This window comes from Rhinolophus hipposideros, assembly GCF_964194185.1.
Source record: "Rhinolophus hipposideros genome assembly, chromosome: 5".
Lineage (NCBI taxonomy): Eukaryota > Metazoa > Chordata > Mammalia > Chiroptera > Rhinolophidae > Rhinolophus > Rhinolophus hipposideros.
The window spans coordinates 45,183,997-45,201,182 of record NC_138051.1 but is presented as its reverse complement, the minus strand read 5'-3'; the positions used below and the strand labels follow the sequence as shown (position 1 = coordinate 45,201,182).

Genomic DNA, 17,186 nt, shown 5'->3' with positions numbered 1-17,186 from the left:
CACATTGTCGTAGTGTTTTGCAAATAGGTTAGGGTGCAGGGCAAGGGGTGGAGGTGGGGCATGGGAATTGCAACCCATCACATCCTTGTGCCTCTGGATTCTTTGAGAGTTGTGAAAGTGAGGTTTTCTTTGTTGGTTTTTTTTTTTGATGTGTATATATATATATATATATATGAGATTTATTTTAAGGAATTGGCTCACACAACTATGGAGTCTGTCAAGTCCAAAGTCCGCAGGGTGAGTCAGGAGGCTGGAGACTTGGGGGTAGAGGGGAGAGTGGATGTTGTGGTTCAAGTTGAAAGGCAGTCTGCTCCAGAATTCCCTCTTGCTTGGGGGAAGTCAGTCTTTTGTTCTAGTTGGGCCTTCAACTGATTGGATGACGCCCACTCACATTATGCATACAGATTACATCCTGTTTTCTGAAGCTCCACTAGGGGGCCCTTTGTGGAGGTACTTTTCATTCCCTTAAACTTTAGGATCACCTGTGGGGAGTGAGGGGTGGAGGACAGTGAAATACCAAGCAGAGGAGTCTGTTGCTTTGTGAGCTTCAGGAGTTTCTGGAATATCCTGATTAATGGTAGGGTGGGGTTAAGGGGATCCATCTACACACAGACAACTCTGTTTTTTCAGCCTGCTTCTCTGTTAGACTGAAGATTTGTTTTTTCTTCAGTTAATAGGTGATGATCTGAGGATATTTCAATTTTCATGTCTCTCAGCCATGTCACTGAAAGCAAATGTCAGTGCTTTATGAACATAAACCTAAATAACCCTATTGCTGCAGCAATATCTGGTAATCTAACATTGCTCAGGTTTTCAGCTGCAGAATCATAGAGTTCAAAGTCTAAAAGTGAGAGTGTTAAATTAACTAAGGGGTTCATTTTTGAGAAAGAAAAAAAGAATCCCTCTAGTGATGATAGCTAAATCTTTGGTAGTTCCAACTGGCAAATGATGTCCAATTAAATTTCACCCTATAGAAAGCTGAAGAATTTCAGTGGATTTTTCCGTTCTTTAAAACTGGAAAGAAATAGGAGGATGTGAGCATTTTTATTTTAAGCGTCTATCATACCTCACCAAACACAGACTTTCTGAGTTATTTGCTAATACTGTTGTTGAATGAACTGGCCGGTCATTTTTAGGGAGGAAGGGATTAGGATTTGGTTTCTGCTAGCTGCATTTTCTGATATTTCTGCTTCATTGCTGAACTTCCTGGAGAAGGTAGGGAAAATTTGGCCAGTGTTGTCATCATGGTAGAAGGGGAATTGCTCCTTAAGACAGGGGTCTTCAAGAGCAGATAATTGAACTTGGTAACAAGGAATCTCACCTGTATTCTTAGAAACCGGGGTCTTGCATAACTGGGCAGGTAATCTGCAACATGCTTAAAAACTTTCTTTCCATCAAATTCATGGTCTTCCTTCATCTTGATCGAGGCCATGCCAATTCGACCCTCATGACCTAGAAATAAAATGAGAAAAAATTAGATGTGTTGTAGCTGTTTATTTTATTTATAATGCTTTGCTAGTTCAAAGAACAGTGGACTGAGACAACATTAGGCCGTGGGTTTCTTTTGGATAGTTGGAATTTTTATTTCAAATACATGTTGAAATTATTCGAAAGTGAAAATGATACTAATATTACTACTAATAACAGTGGCTACACATTGATTGAATCTTTATTACATATCAGGTCTTATGGACCATCTCATTTAACCCTCATAACCACCTTATGAAAAGGTACAAATGTTATCTCCATTTTGCAGATGAATAAACTGAGGCTTAAAGACAGTAAGAGACTTGGTCAAGTTCCTGCAGCAAATACTAGGCAGGGTTAGAAACTGAGTTGAGGCAGCCTGGCTCCATATCCTGTGCTTGTAATCATCATCCTTCTTAGCAGCCTAGATAAAAACACCTGAGAGAGAAACAGATCAAACTGGTGGCTAAATACATTTCTTTCTCTCTCTCTCTCTTTTTTTTTTTTTTTTTTGACTCCAGTGAAAAGTCCTTGCTCCACTGTCATGAATAATTGAGTTCAGCGTGTTCTTCAGATTGCAATGTCAGGTTTGTTGGCTTCTAGGCACAAACACCTTTGAGACTTATTTATTTAATCAAGGTTCCTAATAGCTTTGCCTCTCTGCATTTCGGAGAAACTGCGGGACAGGAGGGTGAAGGCAAGGTGTAAAGGTGAGCTGTTTTGTGCCCTCCCACTGACGCTCTTTAGTCCCCAGGATTGAACTCTCCAACAGAGAAAACAAATCCTAACAGTTCTTTGTTCCCTGTCAGGCTGGGCAGTAAGTGGAGAGGTGTTTAGAACTACTACCATTGTTTTCTTGTGAAGACAGTGGTAATTGGGTATTAATCTATCTTTTACCCGATCCAGTAAACCCAGTGGGAGCCCAGGTCTACTTCCCTGAACTACTTAGAAGTAATCTGAGAGGGGGAAGGAGCCGCCCTTCTGTCACCTGGGCTGCAGCTTTCAGAATCTCTCCCATGGTGATTGTGTGTTTACCTACAGCGCTAAAGGACACAGAAAACAAGAGGAAAAATTAAAGGAAAGGAAATACTCCCTCAATCGATTCATATTTTTATCTGAGGGGGGCAAGGAGGGCACGAGACCTTCTTTCTCTAGGGGTCCCAGTAGCTCTCTAGCAGGCACCTATCTCAGGAATCACAATGTCTTCACTAATCTCCTTTTAGAATTAAGACAGAGGCTGATGCAACAGAAATCTTTAGTGTTGAGTGGCTCATTTCTTCTTGCTCTGGCAGAGGCAATGCCCCACAGAGAGGTGAATGGGCTTGTTGGGTCTCAGGTCCCTGCCCTGACTCCTCGAGGCTGGTTTAGGGCTAGTTCAGCTCCAGGGAGAAGGTTCCAGTCTGCAGCAATTATGGCCAGGGGTTCTCTAGAACTGCTCTGTCCAATACAATAGCTACTTATCACATGTGGCTATTAAAATTAATTATAATTAAAATTAAAAATTCAGTTCCTCAGTTGCACCAGCCACATTGCAGTTGCTCAACAGTCATGTGGGGGCTGTTGGATATCATACTAGACAATGTAGATATAGAATGCTTTTATCACTGCAGAAATTTCTGCTAATAATAAAAGTCCTAAGAGTCGTTTTGGTGTGACACCTAGAAAAGCCCAAACCTGGTTCCCTTCTGGTCCAAAGCTGCGATATGTGAAGGCCCTGTGAGAAGCATAGAATCTGTAAGCTGGGAAAGACTTCAGAGTCTCTGATCTCTAGAGTTCGTATCTAAGCTTCCACTGCTGCAAGAATTCCCACAGCATCCCACGTGGACATCTGCCTTCTTACACACTCCAGTTAGAGGGACATTAGGTAGTCTATTCTACTGGTGTTTCCTCTTGTTACGGGGTAGTTCTCAGGCTCAAATTTGCTCCCTGGTCCTTTCAACACATTGGTTGTTGTTGTGCTCGTTGGAGCAACATGAATACACTCACTCCTTGTTCTGTCTTCGTTCTGTATCAATGGCTCCTAAACATTACTAGTCATTAAACTCATTTGGGAATTAAAAGGAAGCATGAAGATTCTGACTCTCAAACCCCAGAGGTTCTGATCCATTAGATAGGGGTGTAAAACGTTTCCCAGATGGTTCGGAGGACTGGCCAGATTTTTGGAACCACTAGGTTTCAGTGTTCCTCAGCCGTTAGTGTATTTCTTTTTAATTGTGGTAAAACATACAATTCATCATTTTAACCATTTTAAAGTGTACAGTTCAGTGGCTTTTAGTGCATTCACAAGGTTGTGCAACTACCACTAGTACCTAGTTCTAGAACATTTTCATCACCCCCAAATCACATTTCAATGTTTTTAAAAATCACTGGAGGGTTTGTTAAAACACAGCTCCCTTGGCCTCACCCCAGAGAGTCTGATTCAGGTCTGGGGTGGGCTTGAGTAATTGCATTTTTAGTAAATTCCTGGGTGAGGGTGCTGCTGCTGCCAGTTCAAAGACTCCACTTTGAAGAGCCCTGGATTAGGTCCTTCCATTCCATTTCCCACATTTGTTTGTGTTGTTATCTTTTTAAAATTCAGCATTTAAAACTGCGTGCAATATTCCAGGTGGGGTCTGTGGGAGCTCAGCGTGGTGTGATGGCTGATAACCACGACACGGGCTGGTTAATTCAGCCTTCTGTTAATTCAGCCTGCGATCCAACATGAGAGGTATTCTGCACCCTCCCCCTCTGGGACCCAAGATGTGACTACACTTCCCATCGTGTCGTTATCACAGGGTTGGAGGGGAAAAGGCAAGAGAAAGTCTTGAATATTCTTTAAAAAATAAAAGGACAGCATAAGGTCATGTGAAACCCTCACAGCTCAGGAGAAAGGAACTTTGGACTTTGCTTTTGAATGTAAGCGAGGATCTCAAATACTGAATTCTGGGGGATACTAATGCCCCTAGCACTTATATTTGGATAGTGACTTGGAGGTTTTAATCCTCTATGACATTAATAATTAAAATGATTTCTTCTTATGACAATTTGTATGTATATGTCTGGTAAATATATGTTTACTATTTATGTAATTGAAATGAGTTAGGTCTCTTGTCAATCTTAACTGCAGGGCTGGTATTATTCCTAATGTTAGTGATTTTCCTGAAGTCAAACAGCCAGCAGGTATTGGAGCCAGGACCTAAAATCAGACCTCGCTACTTCCCACCCTGCTGGCAGAAACAGATCTAGAGAAGAAGGCTTCTGTAGATCATGTCATCACTCTGTGTCATGATTCTGTAACTCAGTGGGGTGGACTGGGGTCAGGGAACTGCTTTCAAAGAAGAGTCTGGACAAAATCAGGTCCTTCCCAATTTTTTCTCTTAGCCACTGCACTTGCTCTCATTTGTGTCTTGCATACCACTTCCCAGTTATCCAGCGTGACATTTTTTCTTGAGGAGTGCCAAATGCAGCATGGGACCTTACATCGTGGAGAGATTTGGCTTGCCTGAGAGAGAGCCCAGCTGGGGAGCTGAACCACAGAGGAAAGCCAGGTTCAGATGTATTAACTTGGCTGATTTATAATGGAACATAAACCAGACATAAGCTTCTTAGTCCCAAGTGGCTGAAAAAGTTGTTTGATTCTCCAGCTGGCAGGCGAAAGCGATGACATACTTTGCCCTGGGGTTCAAATTATGTTCAGTTACCGTATGGGTTTAGGCAGATTTATATTATAATATCTTGTGCATACCTGGCACATGCACTCCATAAACATTCACTTCTTGGACAAAATCAACCAGTCCTACTACGTCAGCAACTTCAGTGGTGGCCACATTTTCCCCTTTCCACCTGGAAGAAAGGCAAGGTTAGCAGAGGTCACTGGTGGTTTCTGGATGCAATGATAGAGAGCAGGTAGGTCCCTCCAGACCTCTGTGGAGTGGCTGTACTCTATTCCTCATCTTGGCCCCCAAACTCCCCAACTTTGTCATGGGAGAAGCATCCTGCTTGAGGAGCAAAAGACAAAAGCAGAGACCTAAATAATAAAATGTGGAATTTCAATCTTGCCACATGAAATATGATACACAGAATAATGTTGTTCTAATGTTACAGTCCAGCCTTGGCCTAAGAAAGGTGCTGGAAATCAAAAACAAAAGCTCAATGACTTTTTGCTGTGTTTAGGTCTCTCACTTTGCTCATTTCCTACCTTTGGTTGGTATTTAATTCAATTAGTGAATTTTTATTTAATAAAATTTCATACTTGTATTTCATGGTCTCATGGCAATGAGAAAGCTTTTAATAAGAAAGAAAATATCATTCTTTATTTGCAGGGAGACTGAATGTTAGTGCCCACCAGGTGCTACTTTTTCACTTCATGAATCTCTTGATGTTTTACATTAAAAAATTCTTTCTATCTCCCGGAAGTATCTTTTCAATAATATGAGGGTGGCATAAAATAATGATCTGGAATCGAAGTCATGGGATATGACTGATGGAAGGAACCCTGAGGATCATCTTTTCATGGGTGAAGGAACTGAGGTTGAGAAAAGGTTACCCGTCTTGGTAACACAGCTGGTCAGGGGCAGAGGTGAGCTTGGGAGCTCAGTTCTCCTCTTTCACAGCCCACTCTTTCTACTACAGCCAGACAACTTCCATCCCTTCCTCATTCATTCATACAAAATGTAATTATGTGTGTCAGCCACTGTGTTATGAGCTGGGGATAAACAAGCAGACACAGGGCCCAGCCTCAGGGAATTTACGCCGTTAGGAAGCTGATTCAGTCAGAGTGTCATGAAGCTGGAGGACTGTGCTGTGGTTGGGAATTAATTTCATGGTCTATTATAATCGCTTTCAAATTTCACTGTGTTGACTCCAGGGTTCTGTGGGAAACCACCTGGTTGGGGATGGAGAGTGCGAGGGAGCGGGGGCAGGTGGGGCTTGGAACCCATCACCTCCTCTTCAGCTAAATCAGTTCCACGTTAATTTGCATTTGATTTTATCTGAAGAAAAGCCCCATAGTTGGAAACAATGTGAACATCCCTGGCTGTCCAAAAAGTGACCAGTCATAAGTAACTAAGGAATTGAATGGACTAAGCTATTTAGACCAAAAAGCAGGCACAGGTTTTCCGCCTTGTTTTCATCTGGTATTGTTCAGCTAAGTTAACTGTGTATTGCAGAGTGATACCTCATGTGTTTTGCTCCCTTTTTCCTGGGAACACAGGAGGTTGAATTGGCATGCCAAAGAGATAGAACGAAATGGAGCACCATAAACAAAGTGGAATGCGATTCCAGTTTAGGAGTAAGCCAAATTGTGCATGTTTGTTTGGGTCTCAATAATTCAGAGAAACAAACCGGAATGTATCTCCAACTCTATCGTGAAAGTAGATGAAATCTTCATGGTCAATCATTAAGAGATCTCCACTGTTGAAATAGAGGTCTCCTTTCTTAAAGACATCTCTTAGTTTTTTCTTCTCTGTCTGAGACTTTCCTCCAGCATAGCCACTAAATGGTGTAAGTTGTGTGATTTTGCAAACCAGGAGTCCGACTTCACCTAAGACAGAAGAAAGTAAATTGTTATTGTATGTGCTTGCAGTAGGCAAAATTTATTATTAACCTTCTCTTAAGACTGATGCTATCCAACCCATTGGCGCAAGCTGGCTGTATATATATATATATATACATATGTACATATATATATATATATATATATATATGTATATCCATATACATCAGATGCACAAATATATACACCATGCACAGACAGTACATTATTTTATACGGTAACACATTTGCAGTTTTCTAAATGCTAACCTTTTACAGAATAATGCTTTATACACATAATTAGACAAATGCACAGTAGTTTAAGCTTTAAGGTAAAGACGCCCTAAAACTAAGTATAGTTTTGCAACCATAATTACATATCCCTTCCCACAAAATGCTTACCTCATAATCAAGAAGTTGTTAAGCTAGGTTTCAAACTATCATTATGTTACATGAAGTGGTTAAATTAGTATCTTTTGGAATTTGTGTAACTGTTTCTGAGATTACAAAAATAAACCTCTTTTTCCCCCCACTCTGATAAATTTTATCATGTGTTAATTTTAGCAATGACAGATTAGTTCTCAAGTCAAATCTGTCTTGAGAACAGACAGATTAGTTCTCAAGTCAAGTCAACTTGGTCAAGGTAAGAAAATCACAGGTTAATTGAACAAAAATCCACTGTACCTTTGGGAACTTTAATGCAATATCCATTTTCATCTCGGACAGGTTCATCTTTCTCCACATCATATTTAATCAGCTCATAATTTATGACTTTCTAGTAAAATTAAAATGGATCATTTTTAGCACGTATTTTCACATTTTTTCTTTTTTATTGTGTTACATAGCATGCATAAGTATATAAAGTACACATATCTTAAGTGTACAGCTTGGTGAATTTTATATTTGCATACAGCCATGTAACTATGACCAAGATCAAGATATTAAACATTTCCATTACCTTAAGAAATTTCCTCCTGCCCCTTTCTGTCAAGTAACCACCATTCTGACTTTTATCACCATCAATTACTCTTAAACTTCCAATACATGAAACAAATATATGCTTTTGTATTTGCTTCTGTCACTCAACATAATGTCTGTGATATTCATTAATCCATGTTGGTGTTTGTTTCAGTGGTTTATTTTTTATTGCCATGCATTTTTCCTTGTGTGAGTATTCTACAATTTATTTACCTATTTTCCTATTAGTGGGCATTGGGATCGTTTCTAATTTTGGATTATTAAAAAATAAAGCTGTTATGAACATTTTCATACATGTTTTTTGGTGGACATATCACAAGTGGGTTATTAAAATTTTGTATAACTTTAATATGCCACTATTAGATGTTTCAGATTTCCAGGGATTTGTTCTCCAATATATTTAAGGTTCGATGGTATAATTATTTCATGTCTATGGCTATAAAATGGTTAAAATTCCATCATATTTCATATATACTATAATTAAATGGCATAAAAATTTATATAATTCAGTAAGAGCAATAAGTATATTATTTTCTCTATTGACAGGTGCAAATATGATAGTATTTTGATGTAATTATTAGCCATGATTACTGTGTCCATCTCAAATTTATATTCAAGTCTATATGAATTAACCAATCATGTGCTTTGATAGTAGTGCATAACCATTAGAAATGAAGTAGCATTCATAATCAACAAATGTAGATCTTCTTTATTTGCAAGAATGTAAAAAAAAAAATTGGGATGGTAACTAATGTTACTTTCCACATTAATTACAGATGCCATCTTCTCCTCCCCTTTTTTTAGTTTTCAAATATAGTTTTAAATATAGTTTAAACTGGAAAAACTGACAAAGATGGCATTCAAGGGATACGACGCAAAGAACTAGTAATATACAGCACCAACTTCCAAGGTCCTCAGGTTTGTTTTGAAACAGAAGTTACTATGTAACTTATCTTTTTGCGGGTCAGTAGTAACAAGCACAGAGAGCTTGCACCATGCCTCAACTTATCTTTGTGCCTTCTCTTGTTCTGAACTGCGTTTAGCCTGGGTCTCCAAGGTTTGGGCTAGTACAAGTTGGACTGAAGCTGCCTAGAGAAGGCTAACTCTCTCTGCAATGGTTCCAGTGGGGTGCAGGAAATGGATTCTCAGTCTGTAGTGGTGCTGCCCAGTAGAATTTTCTATGATGATGGAAATGTTCTACATCTGTACCGCTTAACATGATAATCACTAAATATGGCTACAGAGCATTTGAACTGTGGCTAGGGTGAATGAAGAACTGAATTAAAAATTTTATTTATGTAATTTAAATTTAGATAGCCACACCTAGCTAGTGGCTACAATATTGGATGGCACAGGTGTGGAGTACAGTGGAAGGACCTGTGTGTGTCATTGTCAGAGAGGTTCCTTGGACCAGGGAATGCCTAGGGATCAGGCCAGAGTATAAGGAATGGACATGATAACTATCATTACAGCTAACAATTATTCAAGGCTATCATATGACAGGCAGTGGGCTGTGTCCTCTAATGGCTTTTTCATAAATTATTTAATCCTTTAAACAATCCTTTTCCTTCATCGACACTGAGTTTGGGCACCGGGCTCTATATTTTCTCTTTTATGATAAAAGAGATGATAAAATTGAGGTCTAAGTTCACTCAGCTAGTATGTGATGGTGCTGGTATTTGATCTTAGAATCAGATCTCTTATGCACGAGGATCACTGTCCTCTGTACTCTGCCAGTCACTCCCTGGGGACATCAGTTGCTTGGGAGCTCTGGGGTGGCTGATTAGTGACCAGGCAGGGTGGCATAAAGACAGCAGTGACTGCTCAAGCCAGTGGATGCTCAGCATTTGCTGAATATTCCTGGAATGTTGCACGTGGTCATCTGTCTCCTCAAGCACAAAAGAGGCAAAGAGATTGGAGCCCCAATGCAGTAAAATGACTAAGAGGGAAAAGAGACTGCTATGTGAGCTGGCTTAAAAATAAGAAATATCAATCATATGTCTTATAAGGAGTTAATATTCAAAATATATAAATAACTCATACAACTCAATAGCAAAAATCCAAACAATCCAATTTAAAAATGGGCCAAAGGATCTAAATAGACATTTTCCCAAAGAAGACATACAGATGGCCAACAGGTACATGAAGCGATGTTCAACCTCACTAATCATTAGGGAAATGCAAATTAAAACCACAGTGAGATACCACCTCACATCTGTTAGAATGGCTGTTACCAAAAGGACAAGAAATAGCAAATGTTGGCGAGAATGTAGAGAAAAGGGAACCCTTGTATACTGCTGGTGGGAATGTAAATTAGTGCAGCTGCTATGGAAAACAGTATAGAGGTTCCTCATAAAATTAAAAATGGAATTATCATGTGATCCATCAATTCCACATGGTAAGGAATTGGGGCATTTATCCAAACGAAATGAAAACACTAATTTGAAAAAACATATGCATCTCCATGTTCATCGCAGCATTATTCACATGGAAGCAACCTAAGTGTTCATTGATGGATGAATAAAAAAGTGTGGTGTACATATGTGATGGAATATTATTCAGCTATAAAAAGAAAACAAATCTTGCCTTTGTGACAACATAGATGGACCTTGAGGGTATTATGCTAAGTGAAATAAGTTAGACAGAGAAAGACAAATACCACAATATCTTATATATGTGGAATCTAACAAAAACCGAATGCATAGATACAAAGAACAGATTGGTGGTTACCAAAGGTGGGGAGTGAGGGAAGGGTGAAATAGGTGAAAGTGGTGAAAAAGTACAAACTTCCAGTTATATAATAAGTCCTGGTATGTAATGTACAGCATGGGGATATAGTTAATAATACTGTATTGTATATTCGAAAGTTAAGAGAGTAGATCTTAAAAGTTCTCATCATAAGAAAAAAAATTATAACTGTGAGGTGATGGATGTTTACTATACTTACTGTGGTGATCATTTTGCAATATATACAAACATCATGTTACATACCTGAAACTAATACGAAGTTATATATATGTCAATTATATATCAATGAAGAAATACCTTTCTGGTGTAGCTATTAGGTGAACACAAATGTTCAAAAGATACATCCCAGTTCTCTCAAAGGTCTAGATAATACTTCTTAACCCTGGCTGCAGAGCTTTCAAAAAAACACTGATACCTGGGCCCCACTTCAGGACAACTGCATCCAAAACTCAGGGGGGGAGTCCCTGCACCTGTATATGACCCACAGTATGATGAAAGGGAAATACCACATTTCACAGTCTGCGTTAAACTTATGGACCTGGCAACTTCCAGGTGTTTCATCATCTATAAGTATAAATAGCATCAGGAAGACTTCACCTAAGTTGAAGATGGCAAAGGCCCAATCGGTTGTTTATTCATAGAAATTAAGATTTTTAAATTAGAACACCCTATCTTTTTGAGGTCCTTGTCATAGAGAATGAATAAAACCTCTTTTGGTGATGCCCTGTTTTCCCGAAAATAAGACCTAGCCAGACAATCAGCAATAATACATCTTTTGGAGCAAAAATTAATATAAGACCCGGTATTACATTATATTATATTATATTATATTATATTATATTATATTATATTATATTATATTATATTATATTATATTAAGACCCGGTCTTATATTATAGTAAAATAAGACCAGGTCTTAGATTAATTTTTGCTCCAAAAGACACATGAGAGCTGATTGTCCAGCTAGTCTTATTTTCGGGGAAACTCGGTAGGGATAGACCATGGCTCTGATGTTGCATGAATCTGATAATATCATCATCAAGACAAAGCTTTTCAGAAATCTCTATATTCTGAAAACTGGCTACATATGGTCTCATTTTTCAATGTACTTACTCTCTGTAGGTAGTTTACTCTTCCAACAGCACCAATTTTTCTCGTATAATTTGTAAAGCCGATATTGCCTTCAGTGGAAGCATAGAACTCATAAATGTGAATGTCCCCAAATCTCTTGATGAATTCTCTCCACACATCTCCTCGCAAGCCATTTCCCAAGGCCATTCTCACTTTGTGATCACGATCGTTTGGTTTCTGTGTAGGAGGAGAACACACTGAAACAACTCTAGAGACTATGCTTGCATATTAATAATTGCCTTTCTGTTTCTTCATATTTATATTGGTTACAAATTCACCTTAGTGCACACCTTTTCTGCTACCCACAGGCCTAACTCCTTCTTTGCCCCCACCCCCAACAAATGCAGTATGGGCCAACAGTTAGTTAGCCCTCTGATTTAATAACCAGAAGACTTAGATTTTCCCATTTGATTTTTACGAGGCAAGGTGAGACAATTGGACAGACCTAAGTGATGCCAGCATTTACTCCATATCCAATCTGAAACTAGAACAATGTGTTGATTGTTTTCTTGTTGGGGCTGGTGAATCTCGGTGAATTGACAGAAAGGAGGGGTCACATGGCAAAGGTTTGTGAACCTCAAAGAACCTCAAAGGATGATTTTTACTTGAAAATGAAGAAGAAAACTGGGAATACAGTTCAAGGAGAGAATCATTTTCCACAGAGTCATTAAAGAGAAATAATGTTAGGGCCTGAGGAGACTGGAGAAAAGAACCTTGATCATGCCCTCGTTTAACTGATAGACCCAGAGGTCACAAGACCAGATAGAGCTGACCCCAGACCACGAAATTGTCCCAGTGGGATGGGAAGGGGAAGAGAGGGAGGAAGCTGGCTCCCAGCTGCCTCAGGTGGCCTGGGAGGAATATGCTTTGCTATAAATAAAAATCACAAAGAGTGTAAAAACTGAAAGGAGAGCTTGTGTCAGCAAGAGAGGTGGGGTTAGGACTGGGCTGCATTCCACTGAACTGCAACTATTTATGTGGCTCCTACAAATATGTCTAAACCTACGGACATTTTAATGATATTTTATCTTAATGAGGCAATTGGTGTCCCCAAGGAGATCACAGCCTGGTGGGAGAGGCAGGTAAATAAATAACTATAATTTTAACTTGCAAATTTTGTAACTCTGTGACCTTTCTCTAATAGATAACTGAATGGAATGGGGTAAAAGTGCTAGGTAACTAGGACTCTCCTCAAACATCAAGTTTTAATTGCTTTGATCAAATAGCACTTTGCTTAAAAAAGCAAATGCTATAAAGAGTATATATTATTTCCTGCTCTGTGAAATCACTGTGAAGTGATTTTGGAATAAAACTTCCTCATTGGAAAAAACTGTTGGAAGAGAGGCTGATAAGGGGAGGACATTTGATAAGGCATTTATAAACCAAACCAAAACAAACCTTGAATTGGTTTCCATGTGGGGGGAGCCAAGTGACTAGGGGAGCAGCATGTATGCATTTAATTTTTAAGTAGCTCCTTGGTCAAAACTCAGGTGGTAAAGCTCTCAAGTGGTGAATCCTAATCAAAGAGGTGGACAGATACTGGTCACTGGTAAAAACTGGGCTCCTTGAGCAATCTTTCTGAGGAGGAAATGTGTAGAGAGAGACCAGCGGCCTCATGCCAGTGGTTCTTAATCAGACTATCAGGAGAGTGACCTAAACACTTTGAACCTGCGTGAACCTAGACATTCTGACTGAAGGGGTATCTTTTCTCTTAAACAGCGCCCTAGGTCCATAGGTCACGGAATCTATTCCCTTTTGTAAAACAAAAAATTTAAAAAAAGATTTTTATTAAAATATAGCTAACATACAGTATTATATTAGTTTCAGTGGTACACCATATTTGTTCCACATTTATATACCTAAATAAGTGATCACCATGTTAAGTCCAGCAACCATCTGACACTGTGCCATGCTATCACAATATTACTGACTATATCCCCCATGCTGTACATTACATTCCCATGACTTATTTTACATCTGAAAATTTGGACCTCTTATTCCCCTTCACCTTTCCCCCCGTCTTTAAATGTTCCAATTACAGTTGACATTCAATATTATTTTATATTAATTTCAGCTGTACAGCATAGTGGTTAAACATTTACGTAATTTAAGAAGTGATCCCCCTGACTAGTCTAGTACCCACCTGGCACTATACATAGTTATTACCATATCATTGACTATATTCCCTGTGCTTTACATCCCCACGACTATTTTGTAACTATCAGTTTGCATTTCTTAATCCCTTCACCATTTACATCCTGTGCCTGACCCCCTCCCATCTGTCCCCCAACAAATCTAGTACCCATCTGATACCATACAGTTATTACAATAGTATTGACATTATTCCTTACACTATGCTACATCCCCATAACTACTCTGCAGCGACAGATTTGTACTTAGTAATCCCTTCCCTTTTTTCACTCACCCCCAAACCCCCTCCCATCTGGCACCCATCAATATGTTCTCTGTATCTAAGAGGTTCTGTTTTGTTTATTTTGTTCTTTAGATTCCACATATAAGTGAAATCTCATTGCATCTGTCTTTCTCTGTCTGATATACTCCACTCAGCACAATACCCTTCAGGTCCATCCATGCTGCCACAGGTGGCAAGAATCCATTCCCTTTCCTGGCCAAGCAATATTCCATTGTATATTCTTGTATGTACCACCTCCTCTTTATCCATTCTTCCATCAACAGACACCCAGGCTGCTTCCACGTCTTGGCCATTGTAAATAATACTGCAATGAACATATGGATGCAAATGTCTCCTCAAAGTAGCGTTTGGGTTTCTTCAGATAAATACCCTGAAATGGAATTACCGGCTCCTTCTTTGTCTCTTGTTATAACTTTTTATTTTATTTATTTTATTTTTTATTTGAACCAAACTGACATGCCAGGGAGCAAGATCTCAAATGCTTCCCTTATAGCCTTTGTTTTAAAGTCTATTTTGTCTGGTATAAGTATTGCTACTCCAAATTTTGTTTGTTTGTTTCCATTTTCATGTGATCTATTTTTCTATCCCTTTACTTTCTGTCTGTGTGTGTCTTTCAATCTGAAGTGAGTCTCTTGTAGACAGCATATGTAAGGGTCTTGTTTTCTTATCCATTCAGCCCTCCTCTGTCTTTTGAGTGGAGCATTTAATCCATTTACTCTGAAAGTAATTGTTGATAGATACATAGCTACTGTCATTTTATTATTCATAATTTTGATCTTCTTTTTTCATCTTAAAGAAGTCTCTCTAACATTCATTGTAATACTGGTTTGGTGGTGATGAACACCTTTAGCTTTTTCTTGTCTGAAAAGCTCTTTATCTGTCCTTCCATTCTAAATGATAGCCTTGCTGGGTAGAGCAATCTTGGTTGTAGGTCCTTGATTTTCACCAAGTTAAACATTTTGTACCAATCCCTTCTGTCCTGCAAAGTTTCTGTTGAGAAATTGCTGACAATCTTATGGGAGGGCCCTTATAAGTTACTAGTTGCCTTTCTCTTGCTGCTTTTAGGATTCTCTCTTTGTCTTTAATCTTTGCCATTCTAATTATAATGTGTCTTCCTGTGGGCCTGTTGGGTTCATCTTGTTTGGGATTCTTTGCACTTCCTGGACTTGTATGTCTATTTCCTTCACCAGTTTTGGAAAGTTTTCAGTCATTGTTTCTTCAAATAGGTTCTCAATCCATTTCTTTCTCTCTTCTCCTTCTGGTACCTCTATGATGTGAATATTGTTATGCTTGATGATGTCTTAAACTGTCCTCATTTTTTTGGATTCTTTTTTCTTTTTACTGTTCCCATTGGGTGTTTTCTGCTACCTTGTCTTCCAAATTGCTGATTTGATCCTCTGCGTCATCTAGTCTGCTGGTGGTTCCTTCTAGTGCATTCTTCATTTCAGTTATTGTATTCTTCACTTCTAACTGGTTCTCTTTTATGGTTTCTATGTCCTTTTTTTTTTTTTTGTATGCTTGCTATCTTTGTTGTAGTTCTCACTAGGTTCCTTGAGCATCCTTATAACCATTGTTTTGAACTTTGTATCTGGTAAGTTGCTTGCCTCCATTTTGTTTAGTTCTTGTTCTGGATTTTTCTCCTGTTCTTTCATTTGGGATGTATTTCTTTATTTCCTCATTTGTGCTGCCTCTCTGTTTTTGTTTCTATGTATTAGGTAGATCTGCTATGTCCCTCAGTCGTAGCCAGGTGCCCTTATGTAGTAGGTGCCTTATGGGGCCCAGTGGCACAGTCTCTCTGGTTACCTGCACTGGGTGCTCCAGGAGTGTCCCTGTGTGCCCTCCTGTTATAGTTGAGCCTTGATTGCTCTTGGCATGTCAGTGGGTGGGATTGACCTTTAGGCTGACTGGCTGTGGGGTTTTGCCATGTCCACAGCTTACAGGCTGTGCAGGGGGCTTACCCCACTAACTGGGATTTTCCCCAGTAGGCTCTGGTGCCTGTTGAGACTGCCCTTTGGGTGTGCTGCTTGTGGGGCTAACTGGGTGGTGATGTGCTGTGGTCTGAAGCCAATCTCTAGGTATGTTGGTTCTGGGACCTCTTGCGAGGGGCTCCAGTGCAGGCCCAGGTCACCCACTGCCTGTGACTGGCCGGGGACTACCTGGTAGGAGCTACAAGGTGATTCGTGGTTATTTGCTGCCTTTGCTAACCCTGGAGGCACATGGGTGAGGTCACGCTGCAAACTGAGGACATCTGCCACCAGTATTGGGCCTACGGTAGCTCTGCAAAATGCCAGGACACCATGAGGCCTGCTGCCACCTGCGAGCTCTCTTATGGTTCAACTCCTGATAAAACCTCGTTTGGTGTGCAAGTTAGGTGAGGCAGGGTTTCAGGGAGTCACTAGAATGTTAAGAGTTGTAGTCAGCAGGTTAATGTAGACTCTGGTTTAGTGCAAGTGCTGAACCTGAAGCTACTCAGCAAAAGTCTCAGAGCACACCAAGGCCAGTAGCCACCTGCCTGGTGTCTATCAGACTCTGATAGTTTTCCAAGAAAGAGTGCAATGTGGGTGAGTTGGCTGCTTGCAGAGTAAGTGCCTCCAGCGTTCGGGGAGTTGGGTGGGGTGGGGTCCCAGTGAGTCAGCAGAATGGAGCAGCAGAGCTCACCAGACCAATCAGATTCACATTTGGCCGTGTGGAGGCGGGCTAAACATAGGAAAGATGGCGCCCGCCTCCCAGCTGCAAGGGAGGAGGACCTCCTCACAGGGAACATGGCGACTGTCCTTCAGCCCCCAACCTGAAGTAACACAATTCAGTCTGCTCCTGTATGTCCTCGACAGCTCTGAGTCACTGTCCTTTCGCTGGAGCCCAAGGTGAGTGCCTGCGAGTGAGAAAGTCTGTGCTTGGACCTTTTAAGAGGATGTTT

The 17,186-nt window shown here is 39.9% G+C and overlaps 1 protein-coding gene across 3 annotated transcripts in view; it reads right to left on the bottom strand.

The window, feature by feature from the left end:
* Positions 1 to 17,186, bottom strand: part of SLC27A2 (solute carrier family 27 member 2) — a 36,752-nt gene that overhangs the window by 493 nt on the left and 19,073 nt on the right. Inside the window, exons 5-10 of one of the 3 annotated variants that reach the window (XM_081049841.1) lie at positions 11,818 to 12,012; positions 7,663 to 7,753; positions 6,790 to 6,988; positions 5,192 to 5,289; positions 1,322 to 1,452; positions 162 to 482 (exon numbers count right to left, since the gene is read on the bottom strand). In XM_081049841.1, the coding sequence (XP_080905967.1) occupies positions 393 to 482; positions 1,322 to 1,452; positions 5,192 to 5,289; positions 6,790 to 6,988; positions 7,663 to 7,753; positions 11,818 to 12,012 (804 nt within the window). In that variant the 3' untranslated portion in view covers positions 162 to 392. Of the gene's footprint in view, positions 1 to 161; positions 483 to 1,321; positions 1,453 to 5,191; positions 5,290 to 6,789; positions 6,989 to 7,662; positions 7,754 to 11,817; positions 12,013 to 17,186 lie in introns of those variants that run through there. The other 2 variants (XM_081049840.1, XM_081049842.1) reach the window with 2 other exon arrangements.